We start from the raw sequence: 20,077 nt of genomic DNA on the forward strand, positions 1-20,077 counted from the left end.
CCTGGATTTAACATTGCAGTCATGAACTTTTAAAAACCAGTTGTCTCTTTTATTTGAAACTAATAATTATGGTTCGCTATTGATTTTGAGCCAATTTGATATGGCTAGTAGTTTTTCATAATATTGAATAGTAATACGGTAAGATTAAAGTATTAAGGCAGTCACAAAGAGGAAAAGAGAACGTATTTTACAGATACACTGCTTATTCTTGGCTTAATAAATTATTATTGCCATGAATGAATACTTAGTTTGCCCAAATGACTTCAAATATTCCAAAGAAAGAATTTCCACAGTTCTGAAGCAATGACAAACATTTTTTTCTCCCTGATGCTATTGTGCAAACAGAAAAGTCATGCAACAAGTTTGCGGATCACATGAGATCCACCAAGCAGTTTTTTGCAACCAGATATTATTTTTTAACCAATAAATAAAATAGTAAATTTACAGCCACTGCTGCTGAGTACTTCCAAGCCTTTCTGCTCCACTAGCCACAGAACAGCTGATCAGCACTCCAGATTTTGCAGCCCACAAGGATTTTTAATTTATCATTGTGGCCCTTTCCTTAGGCACGTTCTGCTTAGACTTTGGTTTCTGAGTAACTTGTCCAGGGAAACTTTGTCTTTTGGGTAGGACAGAGCCAGAATTTAAAATGCTTTCATGTTTGTATTTCGATGGTTGAATTTCTAGGAGTTGTGGTTTTGGGTCAGGGGTGAAATGCTCCCAGTTCAGACTGGATTGCCCGATCCGGTAGTGATGGAGGCAGGTGGTTCGGAGAACCAGTAGCAAAAATCCCTGCCCCCCCACCCCCGATGCCCAGCTGAGCCACACAATCAGCTTTTTCTTTGAATTTTTAATTTTTAAAAGCATTTTTTCTACAACCTCTTCGGCCGAAAAAAATGCTTTTAAAAGTAAAAAAAAAAAGCCTCTGATGATCACGCGGCTCAGCTGGGATCGTCAAAGGGATCATCAGCTGATGATCCCAGATGAGTTGCCTGATCGGCAGAGGCTTTTTTTCTTTTAAATGCCTCTGACGATCCAAGCTGAGTTGCCTGATGGCAAAGGTTTTTTTTTCTTTTAAAAGCCTCTGACGATCCAAGCTGAGTTGCCTAATCAGCAGAGTTTTTTTTCTTTTAAAAGGCTCTGACGATCCCAGCTGAGTTGCCTGATCGGCAAAGGCTTTTAAAAGAAAAAAAGCCTCTGCTGATCAGGCAACTCAGCTGGTATCGTCAGAGCCTTTTAAAAGCATTTTTTTACAACTTCTTCGCTGAAGAGGTTGTAGAAAAAATGGTTTTAAAAGAAAAAAAAATTGGCCACACCCACCGAGTCATATTAACCCCCCCCCCCAAGCCATGCCCACAGAACTGGTAGTAACAAATTTTAGATTTCACCACTTGTTTGGGTCCATTAGTCAGTATTGTATGATTCCCCCAGCTCATCCTTTTGTTAGGAAGCTGTTCCCTAAATAACAGTCCACAGAGTTTGTGCTTAAACTGGTTCTTAGCCACAACTGTTTCTCAACAAGGAGCCCGTCCCTCTCTCTCTTCCAGTCTGCTAAAGCCACCTACATTCTTTAATCTCTGAATCCTGGACATTCTGTTAAATTTAGTCTTCCTATTTTTAAAACATCCGCAGAACACATAGTTAGAACTGATTTAGAAGAAGAATATGTAAATAGTTCTGATGGTCTAAAGCTATCATATTTTATAATATTCCTTTTATTTTATTTATATTGATAATGTTTAATCTGTATCAATATGGAAATCTATAATTTATTTGAAGTCTTACTAAATTAAAATAAAAAATAAAAATGTGCATGTGGAAAAATATGCTCCTGTATGACTCTATCATATATGAGATCCTTTTTTACATAAACAAAGCCAACTATGACCTCTGTATGGCAGCTATGAAGAACATAACTGCAGCATTTAGCCAGTCATGACTGATCTCAGAAAACAGCCAGACCTCAGTAGTGCTTGGAAAGGTGACCACCAGGAAATCTCATGACTGTAGAATAGATCAGAAGAAGGCAATGGCAAACTCTTTCTGTACTGTGCTTAAGAAAACAGCATGGTTTCCTCTGTGTTATTGCCAGGAATCAGGTTCAACAAGAAGAACACTATTATTTTAATTACCACTTAGGATTTAACCCAGAGGAAAGGGGCATCAGATGAAATTATCTCTCTCTGTATAGCCTTAGGGAGCACATTCTCCTCTGCAATTTTCATTTTTTTCCTGTCATTTATTCCGATATACATCATGGCAAATCTTTACTTTGTGCTCTGCAAAAATAAATGTTAAGTGTGTACAATACTTAGCATTTATTGGGGCCATTGTTAGATACAAATCTAGAATATTTATACTGTTGCCCAGAAATTATCTTAAGTTGTAGCAGGACAAAAAACTGTTGTTTCCCAAAAGTTTTCTCCATCACAGATAAGCACAAGATTGTTCAGCTCAGAACAATTTGCAATATATCAGCAAGACATTATAAATCCCTGTTATCTATTCTCTAAATTGGGATGTGAGTTAGAAAAAGTTAGGGTTCTGATCTGAAATTCCTAGGCTGAATTCAATAAATGCTCAGAAGTGCCTTTCTGCCTTAAATTCTAGAAGGATAGTTTCCACCTCCTTAGCTACTATTTTGGTGGTAGACCTTGAAATTAGATGCTAATAATATCCTGTGTGTTCTTTACATAATTGAATCTATATTCTCCTGGATTCTGGACTTCCTTGGGGTTCTGAGAAGATGATAGTGTGCCTTTCTAAACAATTCCATCTGTAAACTTACACCAGGCATTCAGACTCCTGCCACCCACAAATGTGCATTACATTTCTTTCAGTCTTTTCTCCCTCTTGCTGTCACATATAGTACAGCACTTTGTGCAAATTACAGACAGACGGAATGATTCAGTCCATCAACATGAATTCTCAAACCATTCTATTATTGTAATATGTAAACAATTTTCAGAAAACAGTATTCTGCTTTCCTGCTCCTTGACCAAGAGCTTATAATTTCCATAACACTTCTGATAGTGCTAGTTTGGTCGCCTGATCTGTCTTCTCAAACCCAATGGGGCCTACAAGCTATGCTGGGTATGTACAATGAGAGATTATATCTAGTGCCTCCAAAGACCACCCTATTGAGAACTGTAGATCTAACTCCTCTTTCCTAGTTCATTTGTGCTTATGAAAAGATTATAGTTATGCTTAAGTGGTCTTCCTCTGGGAATAACTGCTCCTGTCCCAGCCTTGGAAGTGAAAGTTGAATTTGATTAAAATGAATTGTGTTTGCTGGGAAAAAAGACAGAAAGCAGTATTTTTCCATGGTATAAGAAAGACAGAAACAACATCGGGATTTCAGAAATCCGTAGACTAGACTGGGAAGTTAAACAAAAAACATCCCAGACAAAGGCAGTGACAAATAACATATTATTGCCAAGAAAATTATATGGACTTTGAAGAAGATTTATCTATTATCAGTCCAAATTATGATTTCAACAGAAGCCTTTGCCTGATGAAGTTCAACAGAAGAAAGGTTTGATCCTTAGATAATACATCCCATTGACTGATTTTCACATACATTTCTCATTTAAATGAAACAGAAAGAAAGTTTTTTTTAAAAAAAAAGCCTTTAGCTATGTTTTCCTATTTGCTACCAGGGAACAAGGCAAACTCTCTTTGGGACTCACATAAGAGTCGACCCAAAATATCTATGTTGTTCTTTTTTGCAAAATATCTGCAGCGGATACAGATTCTCAGGCATACATGTGGATCGTACTTATGGTATATTTCTAGCAGATATCTGGTTCCTTCATAGAGGGAGTAAGAGAATGATGATCTGCACTTTGGGTGATTTCTTGAGCTGCCAGCTCTACCTGGCTCCTGTTTTTAAATATTCTTCTCACAATCATTTTGAAAGCTACAGCTTGTCCTTCCTCAACCTGGCATTGTTCATTTCAGTTTTGTATTTGTTGCAATTCTTTGAGTGTTGATACTGTATGTAGTAGTTTCCCTCAGAAGTATGTCTTGAATCTCATTCTTAAGTAAACGTTAAGTGAAACCAATTGCTAACACGAGGAAATTTTAGCTCAAATTTCATAAATACCTTGTTTTAAAAAAGCATTTTGAACAATCATTATATTCTAGAAATGAACTGCCACTTCACCTAGAACCTGTCATTCTTATGCCCTTCAAACTTTGCTATTTTTAGGTGGGGGTATAAGCCAATCTGAATGTCTTAAACAGTTACCTTAATTTTTCTATGACATATATGTTTTCTATGACAAGTGGATTCATGTATAAGGTGAATATCTGTAGTTGATTAATAGCTAAACTATTGTATATCTATATTGATTTGCTCTGCTAATTGTTATTTTTTCTTTTTCCAATGAAGCATTGACAGTAAGATTCATCACTAAGCGATTTATTGGTGATTATGACCCTACTCTAGGTAAGTTTAGTTACTTGCTCTGTCAAATCAGTGTGTTAATTTGTATTTTTGTTGATCAAAGGCAGTTGCTGTTAACATTGGATCTCAGATCAAAAATATTTAGGCAGAAGAATTAAGAAATAAAATAAATAATAAAATAAGTAATAAATAAGTGAAACTAGTAAACTAACTAGCCAAATGGTTATCAATGATGATTGACTCTGCTGCCATCTTACCTTCATTGGTCAAGCTCACATAACCTAGAACAGCTTTTTGCAAACTTGGTGTCCTTCAGAGAGGTCAAAAGACAATTCTCCATCAACCCCTTGCCTTAGACTCATGAGAAAAGGAATCCAACTCATTTAAAAGGCACCAATTGGAGAAAGCTGTTATAGAAAGTACATATTCATAGGTCCAGTTAGTTGATGTTCAGATGAATTGCAGTGCTGTAATTTAAAACTTGTCTTGTTGGATCAGGTGAGACTCTTATTTTAATTCACAATTTGGTTTTGCTAAGTTGCCAGCCAGAGTACTCCGAAGTAGAGACAATATTCTTCGCCTGCCATTATTTCCCTAATAGTAGTATTTGGAGATACAAAGACAACTCTAAATCTTCAGGATGGAGAATCTTTGATAGACTTATCTACCATGAATTTACCCAATTCAACCCCAAATATCCTAACCATTTCTTTTAAGGGAGGTTTTGAGCTATCTGATCATTATGGTTGCTCTCTTCTTCATTTTTTTCACCCTATTATATGTTTCAAATGTCACAATGAGAACTGTACCCAGTATTTCAAATATTGTCATATCATAGATCTGTTATAAAACCATTATACTGTTGGCAGTTTTATGTTCAGTTCTTTTCCTAATGATCCCTAGCTTGGATGTGCCTTCTTCACAGCTGCCACACATTGAGTCAACATCTTAATTGAATCATCTATTATGACTCCCCATCTATAACAATAACAACAAATGGAACATCGCTTGAATACCATCAGCACTGACAAAATTACCATCAATTAATTGCAAAAGCCAGCTTTAGTTGGAACAGCTTACATCCTGCGACATCAAACAACATGTCCCCCCAGATCCTTGGGAAAAAATTGATAGGTGGAAAAAAATATCAAATCCAGTGTAAAAGACTGGCTGACCGTGGGACTCTGGGACCAACCATAATAATATAAATGTATGACTCCCTGACTCCCAACTACTCTTTTTCCTATATAATAGTTTAGACTGTAAGAGTCCAGGTGGTGAAGTGGTTAGAATGCAGTATTGCAGGCTAACTCTGCCCATAGTCTGGAGTTTGATCCTGAAGGGCTCAAAGCTGACTCAGCCTTCCATCCTTCCAAGGTCAGTAAAATGAGGACCCAGATTGCTGGGGGCAATATGCTGACATTGTAAATCATCCAGAGAGTGCTGTAAAGCACTATGGGGCAATATATAAGTCTAAATGCGATTGCTATTATATTCCATCATTATATATGTGCAGTTATCTTGCTTTGCCCCAGTGTGCTTCACTTTATATGTTTACTGTATTTAAACTTCTTCATTGGTTGTTTTGGTTGATCATTCATCAGCTGAAAAGACCCTTCTGAAGCTCTTCACATTTTCTTGTAGAATCATCTAAAACCATGGCCAGTTCACTGCTTATTCTAAATAGGGATCATTTATGAACTGTTGAAAAAAATCAATCCCGATATAGATCTTTGAAGGACTCCACCCTTGCTTCCCTCCACTAAGAAAGTTGTTCATGTATTCACAACTTTTGCTTTCTGCTTTTTAACCATCTAGCAATTCATAATAGAATAGGTCCTCTTATTGCACGACAGAGAAGCTAACTTAGGAAACTTTGATGAGAAACTTTATCAAGACTTTTTTGAAAATTCAAGTATATGACATAAATCTGTCTGGTAACATTCTCATTCTATAATTTACTGGATCTACATTTGGTCCTTTTTTAAAAAATAGGTGTAACATTGGCGACATCAGACACTAACCCCGATTAGAAAAGCAAATTACATATTGTTGCTATAAGGGCAGTAATTTCAAATGTGAATTCTTAAAAAAACAATTATTTAGGTGATATTATCAAGACCTAATGATTCATTACAATATTGCCTTGCAAAATATCCTAGAATTTTCTTAGCTTTCTTTGGTGGTTGCAATTTCTTCCCTGAAAAATTTGTGTAGGCTCAGGTCCACATCTCATATGATAAAGGGTGATGCAACAAATCTAACGCTGTATGGTGCTTATTTTATCTCTGATTTTTTGCACATTTAGGCTGTGATGAACATGTTTTCATTTAGGTTTCAGGCTAGCAGTCTTCGACCTACTTATAATGGTTTTTTTTTTTTCATTTTTGCAGTGAACTTGAAAGTAATTCATAGAAAATTAGACTAATATTCATTGTGCCCTACTTTTTCTTCAATTTTACTTCCTTGCTTTGTTAGAACCATGAAAGCATTCCTCAGAAAAGTAAAAGCTGTTCTTTAGATAACTACTTTGAATATAGGCTTGTAACAGTAAAAGTTCAGATATTTTAAATATAGCAGCAAAGAAGCTTGCTGTGAAAACTGGAACAACTTCAGGGAGGTGCTTTAATTAGCAATTATAGTTTTGGAAACACTCCCAAGAAACATTGCTATACTGTATGGAAGTAGTAAGGCAAAATCCATGACTGGAATTACTACATTTTGAGATGATTTTGATAGATAACTTTTCTAGATGGAGAGCAACATTTTGTGAACTATAAATTCCTGGATAATTACTGAACATGTCTCCATTGGTTTTTTAAAAGAAATTGTCCTTGCCTCAGGTGGGGGCGGACGGACCCTAAACACTTTTTTTTTCTTTTCTTTTCTAGCTCTAAGAATATAATCCCTGAGTGGTAAAACCCCACTGAATATTAAAGAGATAGAGATGTATTTCCAAATAAATCTTCATCATATATTTTAAGACATCACAGATTTAACTATTTGGAGGGCGCTATGGGTGGGAAGGAATGGAATCTGAAATCTCTCTCCATTTTTTTTTTTTTAGTAGTAATAAATAGTTAGGAGGTAAAGAATAAATCCAAAGGTGGTTATTATGCTTAGGCAGAATATAGCAGTTCCCCTCCTTTTCCACACTGTTAAGTACAGTACCAGCCTCTTTGTCTAGAAAAAAAGAAGAATGCCTTTAGGGCCAAGATGAATGAATCTGGCTTGTAGTGGCTTGGTCACGTGGAACTCAGAAGGTAGAGATGAGAATTCAATAAAAAACAAAATGATTGGAAAGTAAGATGGCTTCCAGGCATGTTTTTTTTTTTTAAGCAGGTAAACTTTCTGCTTTTCTCCTGCTGAGTTCTGACAGGGCCTCATTTTATAGCATTATTGACATGCCTTCTTTTAAAGCCCATGGCAAACATTTCTGATACCTTCACAGATTTCTCCATGCTTAATGCAGAATTGCTTCACTGAAGTAAAAGGACAGCTCGGTAGCTCATTATGTTTTTGCAGTCACATTTCTACCCATCATCATTGCTATGATAGTGCACAATGATGGTAGGATGAGGCCTAGAACTGGGGCTCCATCCTCACCTAACAAACTTCTCTGTCTCCTTTATCTCCTCCATATTATGCATTTCCAGAATGCATTTCCAGAAGATGGAGCCTCCTTTTGTTTTTTTCTCCTCCTTATGAATACCAGAGGGATTTATGTGCACTTTTATTGCTGTTATGCCTTCATATTAAACCACTTGCAGGATGTTTTCCCAGATGTTTCCTTATTCAGTCTTGCATGTTTTATGCTCTAAGCCTAGTCCCTTGTGAACAGTGGCCACCCATTCCTCCTCCCCCCCCACTTAGCTTCCTTCAATTATGTCTTAACTGTTATTTCCATAAATATATATACATGTTGCTGTGGTTGTGTTTCTCCAGTACTATTTGTGCTTACATTTTGGTGAATTCTCAGGAATGTCACCAGTGCCTCCTCCAAGCCATGGTATTCCCATGTTATGTTCTTCTCTCATTCAGCATAAGGATATACAGTTCTTTTAGGCAGAGGACTATACTTGACCTTTGAATGGTATGTTAATATTAATAATGGCAGCATGGCCAGGACAAAACATAAATTATACTAAATTAAATAAACCTCTAAATGAGTTAAATACATTTAATATGAGTTGAGTCATGTATTTAAAATAACTTAATGGAAACTGTTAGATGACATCTGGAGGCCATGTCAGGTATTTTTTTAAAAAAAATATAAAGATAGAAGCTTTTATTATGACATTGTTCTGTCTGTGCAACTCTTCCTAACTCTCATTAGTTTAAGTAGACAATCAACCTCTGGTAAAAAAAGACCATTTCTTTGTCCGGTAATCTTTATCATCTGATGATTTATATTTTTGTATGTTTTTACTATAAATATACTGAAGATTATTGCACTGAAGTGTTAGAAATGTCTAGAAATATACAACCCTAAGACTTATTAAAGGCCAAATGTGTGTTCCATATTAGCCTTCTCCCATTTGGTGCCCACCTGATGTGTTCGACTAAATTCTTATCATGTCTCAGATAACATGGGAGCAAAGAAAGGTTGTTAAACACTTCTGGAGATATCAGACTGTCAAAAGACTCCATGTAGCATAAAAAAAAGCTTTATAAGTTCGCTTTCTCACACAATGTTTCTGTTCCACAGAGATGATTTACAGGCACACAGCAATCATAGACGGAGACATGGTTCATTTTGAAATTCTTGACACAGCGGGGCAGGTATGGTTTTAGTGGCTTCATTGTTTAAAAGGGGGGGGAGGGGAATGGTCCTGTAGAAAAGGAAAAGTACTGCAGTGAGCACTGAAAATGCCAAAAGGCAGCTTTGGCCTGTGGTAGGGAGGTATGGATCACTCTTCCTCTGAACATTAAAGAATAAGAAATGAATACACTATGTGACAAATAAAAAAACAACATATAAAAGTAACTTGGGTTTTTGTATAATTTTTTGTAATACATGGTATTTTAGATGCATTTGTCCCTAATATGTTGTTTTATTGTTATTAACTATAATGTGCTTTATTAAAATGCATGCAGTTTGTATGAAGAAAAACAAATGCTAGCGAACTCCAAGATTATCACTTTATATCCCGCCTTTATTATTTTTTACAAATAACTCAAGACAGTCAGCATATCCATTACTCCGTCCTATTTTTCCACAACAATAGCAACCCCATGAGATGAGTTTTCTCCCTATAGATAATGGTTTTGGTTACAGACATAAGCTTAGCCATGATAAAATCATGGAGTAAGGAGATGGGAAATAACATGTAAGATGTGATAAACAAACAAATTCCAAAAATCACAGGACATTCAGATCCTTAGAGAAAAGAAGAAATAGGAATGCAAAAAATGTGATATAAGGCTGTGTGTAAGAAATTAGAATCGATTTAGAAGTAAAACAGTTCATGTGACAGAAAAAAAAGCAGTATCTTTGCAAAGATTAGAAGATGGGAAGATTTCAACAGTAATATGACTAAAAAAAAAATCAGATTTTTAAATTTTATTTTATTTTTTGATTTCCAACAAGATGGAACAACTAGCCAGAATAGCTGGAGAATGCCTGTCTGTCAAAAGGAAAATGGAAAAAATGAAGGCTACTTGCCTTATTGAGTTCTTACTGCAATTTCCAAATTTGGAATACACATAGAGGCAAAATATAATAAGAATTTGTAAACATCAGTGAAGCTTGTTGTGGCTACGCAGGTTGCCTCTCTGCGCTTTGATCAATTGGTTGTTCTTTGTTAGGATGCCCTAAAGGCCCTCTGGCACAGGTGCTGAGGGTATTAATTACTACAGTTTAGAATGACATTAGCTCTAAAGAACCAAATCAAATCATGCAATATTAGTTTCTAGGTGGTCATTTTTTAATGCTGTACTGTATTTCAAGGGAACATTTTTTCTTATTCTGAATTAAGCCAGCCCTACCATTTTGGCAACAGAAATACGGTAACCCTTAAAGTAACAGGTCAGATATATGTAATTTGAATTAAATATTCATTCAGTTACTTCTATGATAGGTAGCAGATACTGTAAAGCAGTTAGGTTCTAATAGAATCCTTCAGTATATACTCGGATTTCTCAGTTTTATTTATCTGGAAGCCCATTTTTTATTCCTTTTTTTCCTCTTTGTGCATAAAAAAATAGTAGATCATTTTTGCACATGCAAAGTAAGCTTTTAAAGGGTCAGACTGATTGATTGTCAGTTTCCTCTCTGATTAGAGTGTTGGCAATAATGTAGTAAAGGACATAGAAAACAAGTTTTGAATATTTTCCAAGCACTGGGGGGCTTTTCTATTCATTTAATGAAGACTGGTCCTGAGTCATGAACCACATTTAGGAAATGCTACGATTTATTAATAATCAAACTCACTTTCAAAGTATTAGCAATCTAAGCATTAACCAAATGGCATTGTACGAATGCCAAAAAGAAGTTTGGTATTTTGGATATAATGGATGTATAATGGGAAGGGTGCTGGATAAATTTGCCCTGTTGTTTAATGTTCATCCACTTTACTTGAAGCCTCTTCTAATGGTACTATGAGGAATCACTAGTTAGGGATAATGGCAAAATCTGGAGAGAGAGCTGAAAAAAAAAGTTTTAAAAATGTACTGTCCTCTACCAAATGGCCAATCTAATATGTTCAGTAATTCCTCCAAACTGAGTGTTAGAGGGGAAAACAGAATAATAAGAGTTGGAAGGGGCCTTGGAAGTCTACTAGTCCAAACCCCTGCTCAAGCAGAAGACCTATACCATTTCAAACAAATGGTTGTCCCATCTCTTCTGAAAAACCTCAAACTGGGAGGGAAATGAAAGGGAGTAGCCTAAATGAAGACTATATTTTTAGAGAACACACATTCTGCTTTAGAGAATTGAGTGGGAAGTAGTGATACTCCCTTTCTTGCACTTGTCCGTATTCCACTATGTATGTACCCAATCCTGCTTTCCCCAATAGACAAACACAGACAATGTAGGCTGAGGGAGAAGCCTGTGAAGGATGGAATGGGATGTTTAGGCGCCTACAATTAGCCATGCCCACTTCAGTCCCATCTACCCACTCAAGCAATTCACAGCCAGCTTTCCTCCAGTGCCTCTGCCCCATTCTCCACTGCCAGTGGTACCCTGGCCCTCCTCCCCCAGCCTTTTGTCCTGGCCCATTGGCTGAGACACGGTTTGATCTGGGTGTTGGGCTCCAAGGGACAAGAAGCTTCCAGTCAATCAGGCAAGCCTTGCAATTGCTTTTCACTCCCCCTGCACAGCACACAAGTGGTGGAGGGGGAAAACTGCGAGGGGGGGGGCTAGCAACATTTCTGGCAAGCCTCACAGCTGCTTTTTGTGAGTGAAAAGCAGCTGTAAGGCTTGCCAGAAAGGCTGCTAGCCCCCTACTCCTCATAATTGCCCTCCACCACCACTCACACGCTGCACAGGAGGAGTGAAAGCAGGTGTGAGGCTTGTCCGATTGGCTGGAAGCATCTGATCCCATGGAGCCAAACATCTGGGTCAAACCATGCCAGGACAAAAGGCTGGGGATGGAGAGCCAAGGCGTGGTGGAGAATCGCCAGGGCAGAGGCACCGGAGGAGGAAAGCTGGCTGTGAATTACCCTGGGTGGGTGGGTGGGGGCAAAGTGAGTGCAGCTAATGGTAGGTGCCTACATGTCCTAAACCCTATGAAGGAAGACAGTTTGTAAGAGAGTCACAATAAGTGGAGGAAAGGTTGGGTACTCTCTTACAGGGATACCCTTCTTTCGCCTGCTTTCCAACTCTTATTATCCCTGAATGTCTGACCTTGTCAGCTTCCTTTCTGGGAGCTGTCTGACTTTCTTTGTACAACTACTATTTGTCACAATCAGTTATGTAGACGATTTCTGATTTTCCTTTAGAGAAAGTGCCATTTTTATACTGATCTGTGTTTTCTCTTTCTGGACTAGGAGGAAGATTCTCTCCAAATTGAAGAAAAGATAAAGTGGGGAGATGGATTTGCTGTAGTTTATTCTGTCACTGACAGGTGTAGCTTTGATGAGGTGATGAGGCTGTGCTTTCTCATCAACCATATCCATTCAAGCCCAAAGCGGAACAGTGGCAGTGGAGAACCGCCAGTTGTGATTGTTGGAAACAAGAAGGACCTGCAGTTTGACCGAATGGTAACCTTTGAGGATGGAGAAAATCTCTCCAAGGCTTTGAAGCATCCTTTCTATGAGATCTCTACCAGGGACAGCTATGAAGAGACTGTTGTGGTCTTCAACACCTTATATGGTGAGCTGATGAAGCAAGGGCATTTTTCCCCAGGGTCCTTCAAGAGGCGCGCATCATCTAAGTTAATGGAAAAAATTCCCAAAATTCATGCCAATTCAAGTCTAACTTCAGCAGGCAGGAGTCTCAGCTTCAATTCATTCAGGGACTACATCCCAGAGTGAACATTTGTCTAAACCGCTATACAGTGATGTTCGAAGCACACAGAGCCAGTTCAAGATAACAAGGAAGAGGCTGCAGAATTGCTAGCACAAAGGGCAAGAAGCCTGCACATTGTTAGGAAAGCTTTTTTTAAAAAAAATCCATCAAAATTGGAGTATCTGAGTTTGATTCTTAGCTGATAGCACAAGGCTATGTGAGGCAACAGAACAACTATTCCACATACCCTTCCCCATGAATTTGTTCTCTTTCATTTAAAACTAATTGAAGCCAGTAGCCATCTTAATGGCAGAGAATTCTAAAAGCAAGTGAGTTGTAGCGTGTTCTCCCGTAGAGTCTTTTAAATTTGGATTTAAGAGCACTATAAAGCTCCATTGGGTTGGGGCCTTTTTATTTTCTCTTCAACAACAAGAAAAACAGTAAAACTAAATGTCTTTGCAAATGGGAATTCAGGTGCTGAATTCAACAGTGGTTGAGCCTTGTTAAGTGTTGATCTCTCTTTTATGTGGTTTACAACAGTGGTTTACAAGGTCTTAAATATATTGTTATCTCTTTGGTTCTTACTACTGATCTGTCTTTTCCAACAAGCATAATATGTGTGCATCTTTTACAGACCGATTAAGACCATTGTTATCATTTCTTTTTGATGGATGCAGTAAAAACTACCCTTAATTTAGTCAAATACACTTCGCCCACTGAAAATGTTTGCTTGATCTATAGGCTTGGGTAAAAGGGTGCTTTATTTGCATAAGAAGGTACAAGGAGATCAGACTTCGTGGCCAGAGGGAAGAGATGAACTGGGCAAGTTTACAGTATCCTACAATTTAGTATTTAAAAGCCCATTAAGTCTACTGCCAGGAAATTCCAGGTACTCTTTACCAGAGTAATTTGAATTCAGATAATTCAGATAGTGTGGGTAATAGGAGACAAAAATGTGTTCACCTGACTCCCCCCTTTTCAGATTTTGCTTGAAAATGTGAATGTATGAAGCTGCCTCATGGGAAGTTCCTTCTAGCTTATGAGTTTCTATTTGGACAGGTAGGAACTTTTTAACATCTCAGCTTCACTGTTCCCTGAGATGCTTTAGCAAATAAAATGTTCCTTATTTAAAGAAAAATAACTGGAGAAATGCTTGAAGCATATATGGTTTGCCACAGATCTACTGCCCCTCTTCAACCTATCCCCCCCTCCCCCCTCTGGGAGCTTCATCTAGTAGGCCAATATATTGCTCAGACTCCAAGGCACTTGTTGTTCTGGAAGGAGAGATGACAGATTAGTTGGTTCAGGTTTTTCCCTAAGGCTCCTACATGGCTTCTTTGCATTGGAAAACTATTTAAATAGCCGCCTGCTCACTTCTACTACTCACTTCTTTACAGTGGTTTGTGTGGCTTCTTTGCAATGCAACACACAGAAACAAAAGGTTTTATGTCTTAAACATGCAGATATTTTACATATACCTTGAAGGATGCTCTGTATTTCTAGAAATAATAAATATGTCTGTATTAATTTCTCTGGCTCTTGATTACTATCCACTCCAGCTAGTTCTCAAGTTAGAGACAGAAGTTTGGGGTATGTTTTTGCTTTGGCACCGTGTGACTTTACAGTTACAATTTGCATTGTAGAATTATTACACTTACTATTAACTAAAATATTAACTTAACATATGGAGAAGGAATATGCATATGTATTTTTAGATACACACTTTGGGAATGTTACAGAGATCATGAAAAGAGAGTGAAAATGTGATAAATCAATAAATGAGAAATTAAGTAAAACAGCCATATCAAAATAGTACTTAGATGCCAGAATTCTCTGCTGTTCAGTATATAGCTATTCCAGCACCCAGATTCTTAAAAACAACTAGCTAATATGGACGACTTTTTATTATGATCAAAAGTTCACTGCCTCCACTCTGAGACATGTCCACAATAGCATAGAAATTGTGGGTAACAACAACACAACATGCATTTCAGAGATTCTTGAATGGTTCCCATTAAAAATATTTCCAGCATATGAGTGAAAGAATCTTCCAGTTCCAGATATTTTCCATTTCAGTCATGCCATTCGTGCTAATCCTTTGGTGCTTCAGTGGGAATAAGGAAATGTCATATGCTATCAAACCATCCTGATGCTGACATAAAGAAGGAAAAAAATGGATGCTTTTGTTATCATGTCTAGGAGCTCTCAGTTAATAGTTGATTTAAAAGCATCTGGTGGGATCCCAGGAGTGGTCCTTCTCTATTGCAATGGCTGTCCTCTGGAACACCACTATCCTAGGGATGCATATGGCTCCATTCTGATGATATTTGAAACGTCTATGAAAACCTGTCAGGCCTTGAGGAAGAGTGGGTGTTGAGCCTATTGGCTGTTTTTCTTTGTATTGGTTTTTCCCCTTCTACATGCATAGTTATTTTACTGTGTTTTATGTTTTTATTTTTTCCTCTTTCTTTTAAAATTCTAAGCTGCCCATAGTCATCTGGAATCAGGTGATCTCTACATTTCATAAAACAAATAAAGGTGCACTTAAATCTCATTGAAATCAGTATGAAAAACTATTAATAATCTTTCACACTGATTTTACTTGAATCCACATGCAAATAATTAATAGTGGACTGTTATGAGTTTATTTCACTTATGTTATAGGATAATTAGTAAAAGAAACCCTTTTATTATTGTTGTTCCAAGTTAATAAAAGTGAGCATTGTATTTATCTTCTGTAGTTTTTAGCTCAGAAACAGTGATGTCGGCTTCCTCCTCCCCTTTATTCCAAAGTAATCAAAGAAAAGATAAATATGAAATACTGTAAATGATTATTTAGAGGAAAGTCTTATATAGCAAATGAATCATCAGCCCAGGACTTGGAAAATAATGATAAACACTATTCCATTGTTTAAAAAAGTAATCTGGGACCATTGGGTGTTATGTATAACATCATATATGCTTTTAAGTGGTTTTTTCTACAGTATAATATTATACCACTGTCTGCTATTGGTTTTCCCCTCTTATTTGGGAATGTTATCTTTCTCAGACAAGTTTATTCTATTTTAGATATTGTTTCCATGTGAGAAAACTGTCAGTAAAATTTTCTTTTAATCTGCTAGGCATAGAGAGTATTCAAAAATAATTACATTTGATTGATACTTTGTGTTCTATTAAATATTTGTTTTTCTTAATTCATTGGGAAAAGATCAATAGACCTATATAATTTCATGCACCTTTATCCCTCCTTGTGAGGTGGGGCCGTGGGGTTCAGATGGGCTTGTTGCTTACGTACCTGGCTCCCTGCCGCGTGGCAACAGCCCTACCTGAGCTACTCGACGTGATAGCCACGGTGGCAGTAGATACACCCAGGCTTTTAGTCATGGGTGATTTCAACTTGTCATCCGTCGGTGAAACGTCTGAGGTGGCTCGGGACTTCATGGCTTCCATGACGGCCATGGACCTGACCCAGTTAGTTCATGGCCCTACTCACAGGGGAGGTCACACTCTGGATCTGATTTTTGTCTCTGGCCAGTGGTTGAGTGGTCTTGTTATAGGGGATATAGACATGGAACCCTTGTCATGGTCTGACCACTCACTCCTTCGCCTAGATCTTCGAACCGCGACCCCTCGCCGCAGGGAGGCGGATCCAATTAGATGGATCCGCCCCAGGCGCCTGATGGATCCTGATAGGTTCCAGACGGAGCTTGGGCCATTTCCTGAGGATCTAGCACATGACTCGGCCGAGGACCTGGTAGCCGCCTGGGATCGGGCGGCTGGTGGGGCCTTGGACCGAGTTGTGCCTTTGCGGCCTCTGACCCGATGCCGATCCCGTGCGGCTCCTTGGTTTACTGAGGAGCTGAGGGAAATGAAGCGCCGGAAAAGACGCCTGGAGAGCGGTTGGAGGGCCAGTCTCGCTGAATCTGATCGAACACTGGTAAGGTCGCATATTAAGGCCTACCTAGTGGCGATAGAGACGGCAAAGTCTAACTACTTTTCCGCCTCTATTGCGTCATCAGGGAATCGTCCGGCCACCCTGTTTAGGGTGACCCGCGCCCTGCTCCATCCGGGAGTGCGGGAGGATCCCTTAGAAGGCAGGGCGGAGGATTTCGGACAATACCTGTATGACAAAATCGCCCAGATCCGGGGGGATTTGGACTCTGACTGGGTAGATCAGGGCAGGGTGACGAGGAATAGTCTTGAGAATGTTATCTGGGAGGAGTTTGATGCTGTGACTCCTGATGATGTGGACAGGATTTTGGGGAGACTTAGTGCGGCCACATGTTTACTGGACCCGTGTCCCTCCTGGTTGGTACTGGCTTCCCGGGAGGTTACACGAGGCTGGCTCCAGGGTGTTATCAACGCTTCGTTGAGTGAGGGTTACTTCCCCACCGCCTTGAAAGAGGCGGTGGTGAGGCCTCTCCTCAAGAAGCCGTCCCTGGATCCGGCAATATTGGCCAACTATCGTCCTGTCTCCAACCTTCGCTTTATGGCGAAGGTTGTTGAGAGTGTGGTCGCACGACAGTTTCCGCAATTCCTGGAGGAAACATCTTATCTAGATCCGTTCCAGTCGGGTTTCAGGTCTGGGCACAGCACAGAAACGGCATTGGTCGCGTTGGTTGATGATCTCTGGAGGGCTCAGGACAGGGGTTGTTCCTCTGTTCTGGTCCTGTTAGACCTCTCAGCGGCTTTTGATACCATCGACCATGGTATCATGCTGCACCGGCTGGAAGAGTTGGGGGTGGGAGGCACCGTGTTGCGGTGGTTCTCCTCCTTTTTCTCCGACCGGTCGCAGTTTGTGTTGGCAGGGGGGCAGAGGTCGACCTCGAGGCCTCTCATTTGTGGAGTGCCGCAGGGATCGGTCCTCTCGCCTCTCCTGTTCAACATTTATGTGAAGCCGCTGGGTGAGATCATCCGTGGCTTTGGGGTGAGATACCACCAGTACGCTGATGACACCCAGCTGTACATCTCCACCCCAGGCCACCCCAACGATGCCCTTGAAGTGATGTCCCAGTGCCTGGAGGCTGTACGGATCTGGATGGGGAGGAACAGGCTCAAGCTCAACCCTTCCAAGACTGAGTGGCTGTGGCTCCCGGCATCCCGATATAGTCAGTTGACTCCATCACTGACTATTGGGGGCGAGTCATTGGCCCCCACAGAGAGGGCTCGCAATCTGGGAGTCCTCCTGGATATGCAGCTGTCCTTGGAGGAACATCTGACGGCTGTAACCAGGGGGACCTTTTGTCAGGTTCGCCTGATTTGCCAGTTGCGGCCCTTTCTTGATCGGGATTCCCTGTGCACAGTCACTCACGCCCTCGTCACCTCTCGCCTTGACTATTGCAACGCTCTCTACATGGGGCTCCCCTTGAGGAGCACCCGGAGGCTCCAGCTGGTCCAGAACGCAGCAGCGCGGGTAGTGACGGGAGCAGCATGGCGCTCCCATGTAACACCGCTCCTGCGCGAGCTGCACTGGCTCCCAGTTGTCTTCCGGGTGCGCTTCAAGGTGTTGGTTATCACCTTTAAAGCGCTCCATGGCATAGGGCCTAGCTATCTTCGAGACCGCCTGCTGCTACCAACGACCTGCCATCGACCCGTGCGCTCCCACAGAGAGGGCCTCCTCGGGGTGCCATCAGCCAGACAATGTAGGCTGGTGACCCCCAGGGGGAGAGCCTTCTCTGTGGGGACACCTACCCTCTGGAATCAGCTCCCCCCAGAGATAAGGAGAATCCAAGACCTCAGTGCCTTCCGTCGCGCCCTTAAAACCCATTTATTTAAACAAGCCGGGCTGGCTTAAGATGAAATTTTTAACTGTTTTTTAAATGTTTTAAACGTTTTTAATTGGTAAATGAGTTTTAATTGGGCCAAATTTATATATCTTTTAATTGTTTTTAATATTTGTTCTGCATGTTTTTTAATCTGGCTGTACACCGCCCTGAGTCCTCAGGGAGAAGGGCGGTATAGAAATCCAATATAAAATAAATAAAAAAAAATAAAATAAAACAGCAATACCAATTTATTTATTTAGTGTAATGCAAATACCTGGATTTATAGTAGTTCAAATGTTAATGTCCAGTCCACCCAGCCATTCAAGAACAGGGTGGTCTATGTTGAAAAAATCAGACATTGGGCTGATGTAAGCAATATCAAATGTAGCTTTCTTGTATAGTTTATTTTATTTTTAAATTTGTATGCTGCCTGGCTTTCTTTAATTCTCCTATCTAGGTTGGCCCTGGTAAATGCTTGGGTGCAAAACCATCTAGGAAGCCCATTATTGGAGATTCTAGTGTCCTTAATCTTTAAAGTTTCTGGATGAGTCAGGTAGCAACTGGAATTCTATTACATATCCAGTGTATTCATCACGACATTCTTGATGCTATTAATTGGTGGCTTCATCTGTAGGCCATAGTGTTGTGATATTACTGAGTGCTGAAGAACCATTCTATTTTTTGCATATAATTCAGGGAGAAAATAGAAAGAGATGTGATTTCACAAACTTGCTTGTTGCTCTCCTTACAAATTGTATTAATTGTTTTTAATTGTTTTTACAGTTTATGTTGTGTGCTGCCCAGAGTCATTTGTTGAGATGGGCAGCTATAGAAAATAAATAAATAAATAACATCTCGCATGTCATGGACCCAAGGTAATTTTTCAGGGAGCTGTGTAGGCAATTTTGAAAGTTCATGCAGAAAAGGTTCAAAACAGTTTGATGAGATGGGTCAACCTCTCAAACAAACAAAATTTGCTTTACTTCAATTGCAAAAATCTCTAGTGAAAGGCAGCTTTTCTTTACATGGATGAATATCACAGTTTTCAAGTTCTGTTTTATGACATTAGGGTTTATCTAACTCCTTTAAATATAGAAAGTTTACAAGTGACTTCCTTTCTGGTAAACTATGCAGAGAATTCCTTGATAAACTGCCTGGTTGCTATTGACTCATTTTAATATTGATACATGCTCAAAAGGCCATCTTGGCCTTAAAACTAAACCTGTCATTTTCTCAGGGATTGGAAACCTCTAGATTTGTGTATGTGTGTACACATCTGTCAGATTGCTTCTTAAAATACCTATGAGAGAAAGAAAGTGCTGTCATTGAGGCAGTTATCTAAGTACCCACTGAATAGAAGTAGAAGAATCTAATTGTAACAGAACTGGATTACCATATTTTGAAGAAAGTGAAATAATATAAATCAGGTATCATTACAAAAAGGTGAGGGGAATT

The 20,077-nt window shown here is 39.4% G+C and overlaps 1 protein-coding gene across 1 annotated transcript in view; it reads left to right on the forward strand.

The window, feature by feature from the left end:
• LOC139327525 (ras-related and estrogen-regulated growth inhibitor-like) overlaps positions 1–12,883 on the forward strand; it is a 34,261-nt gene extending 21,378 nt beyond the window's left edge. Inside the window, exons 2-4 of the mRNA XM_070957367.1 lie at positions 4,394–4,450; positions 9,117–9,190; positions 12,398–12,883. Of these exons, the coding sequence (XP_070813468.1) occupies positions 4,394–4,450; positions 9,117–9,190; positions 12,398–12,883 (617 nt within the window). The remainder of the gene's footprint in view (positions 1–4,393; positions 4,451–9,116; positions 9,191–12,397) is intronic.
• The last annotated feature ends 7,194 nt before the right edge of the window (positions 12,884–20,077 follow it).

This window comes from Pituophis catenifer, unplaced genomic scaffold (assembly GCF_029215685.1).
Source record: "Pituophis catenifer annectens isolate HBS135680 unplaced genomic scaffold, rPitCat1.0.hap2 SCAF_1, whole genome shotgun sequence".
In the NCBI taxonomy this organism is placed as follows: Eukaryota; Metazoa; Chordata; class Lepidosauria; order Squamata; family Colubridae; genus Pituophis; species Pituophis catenifer.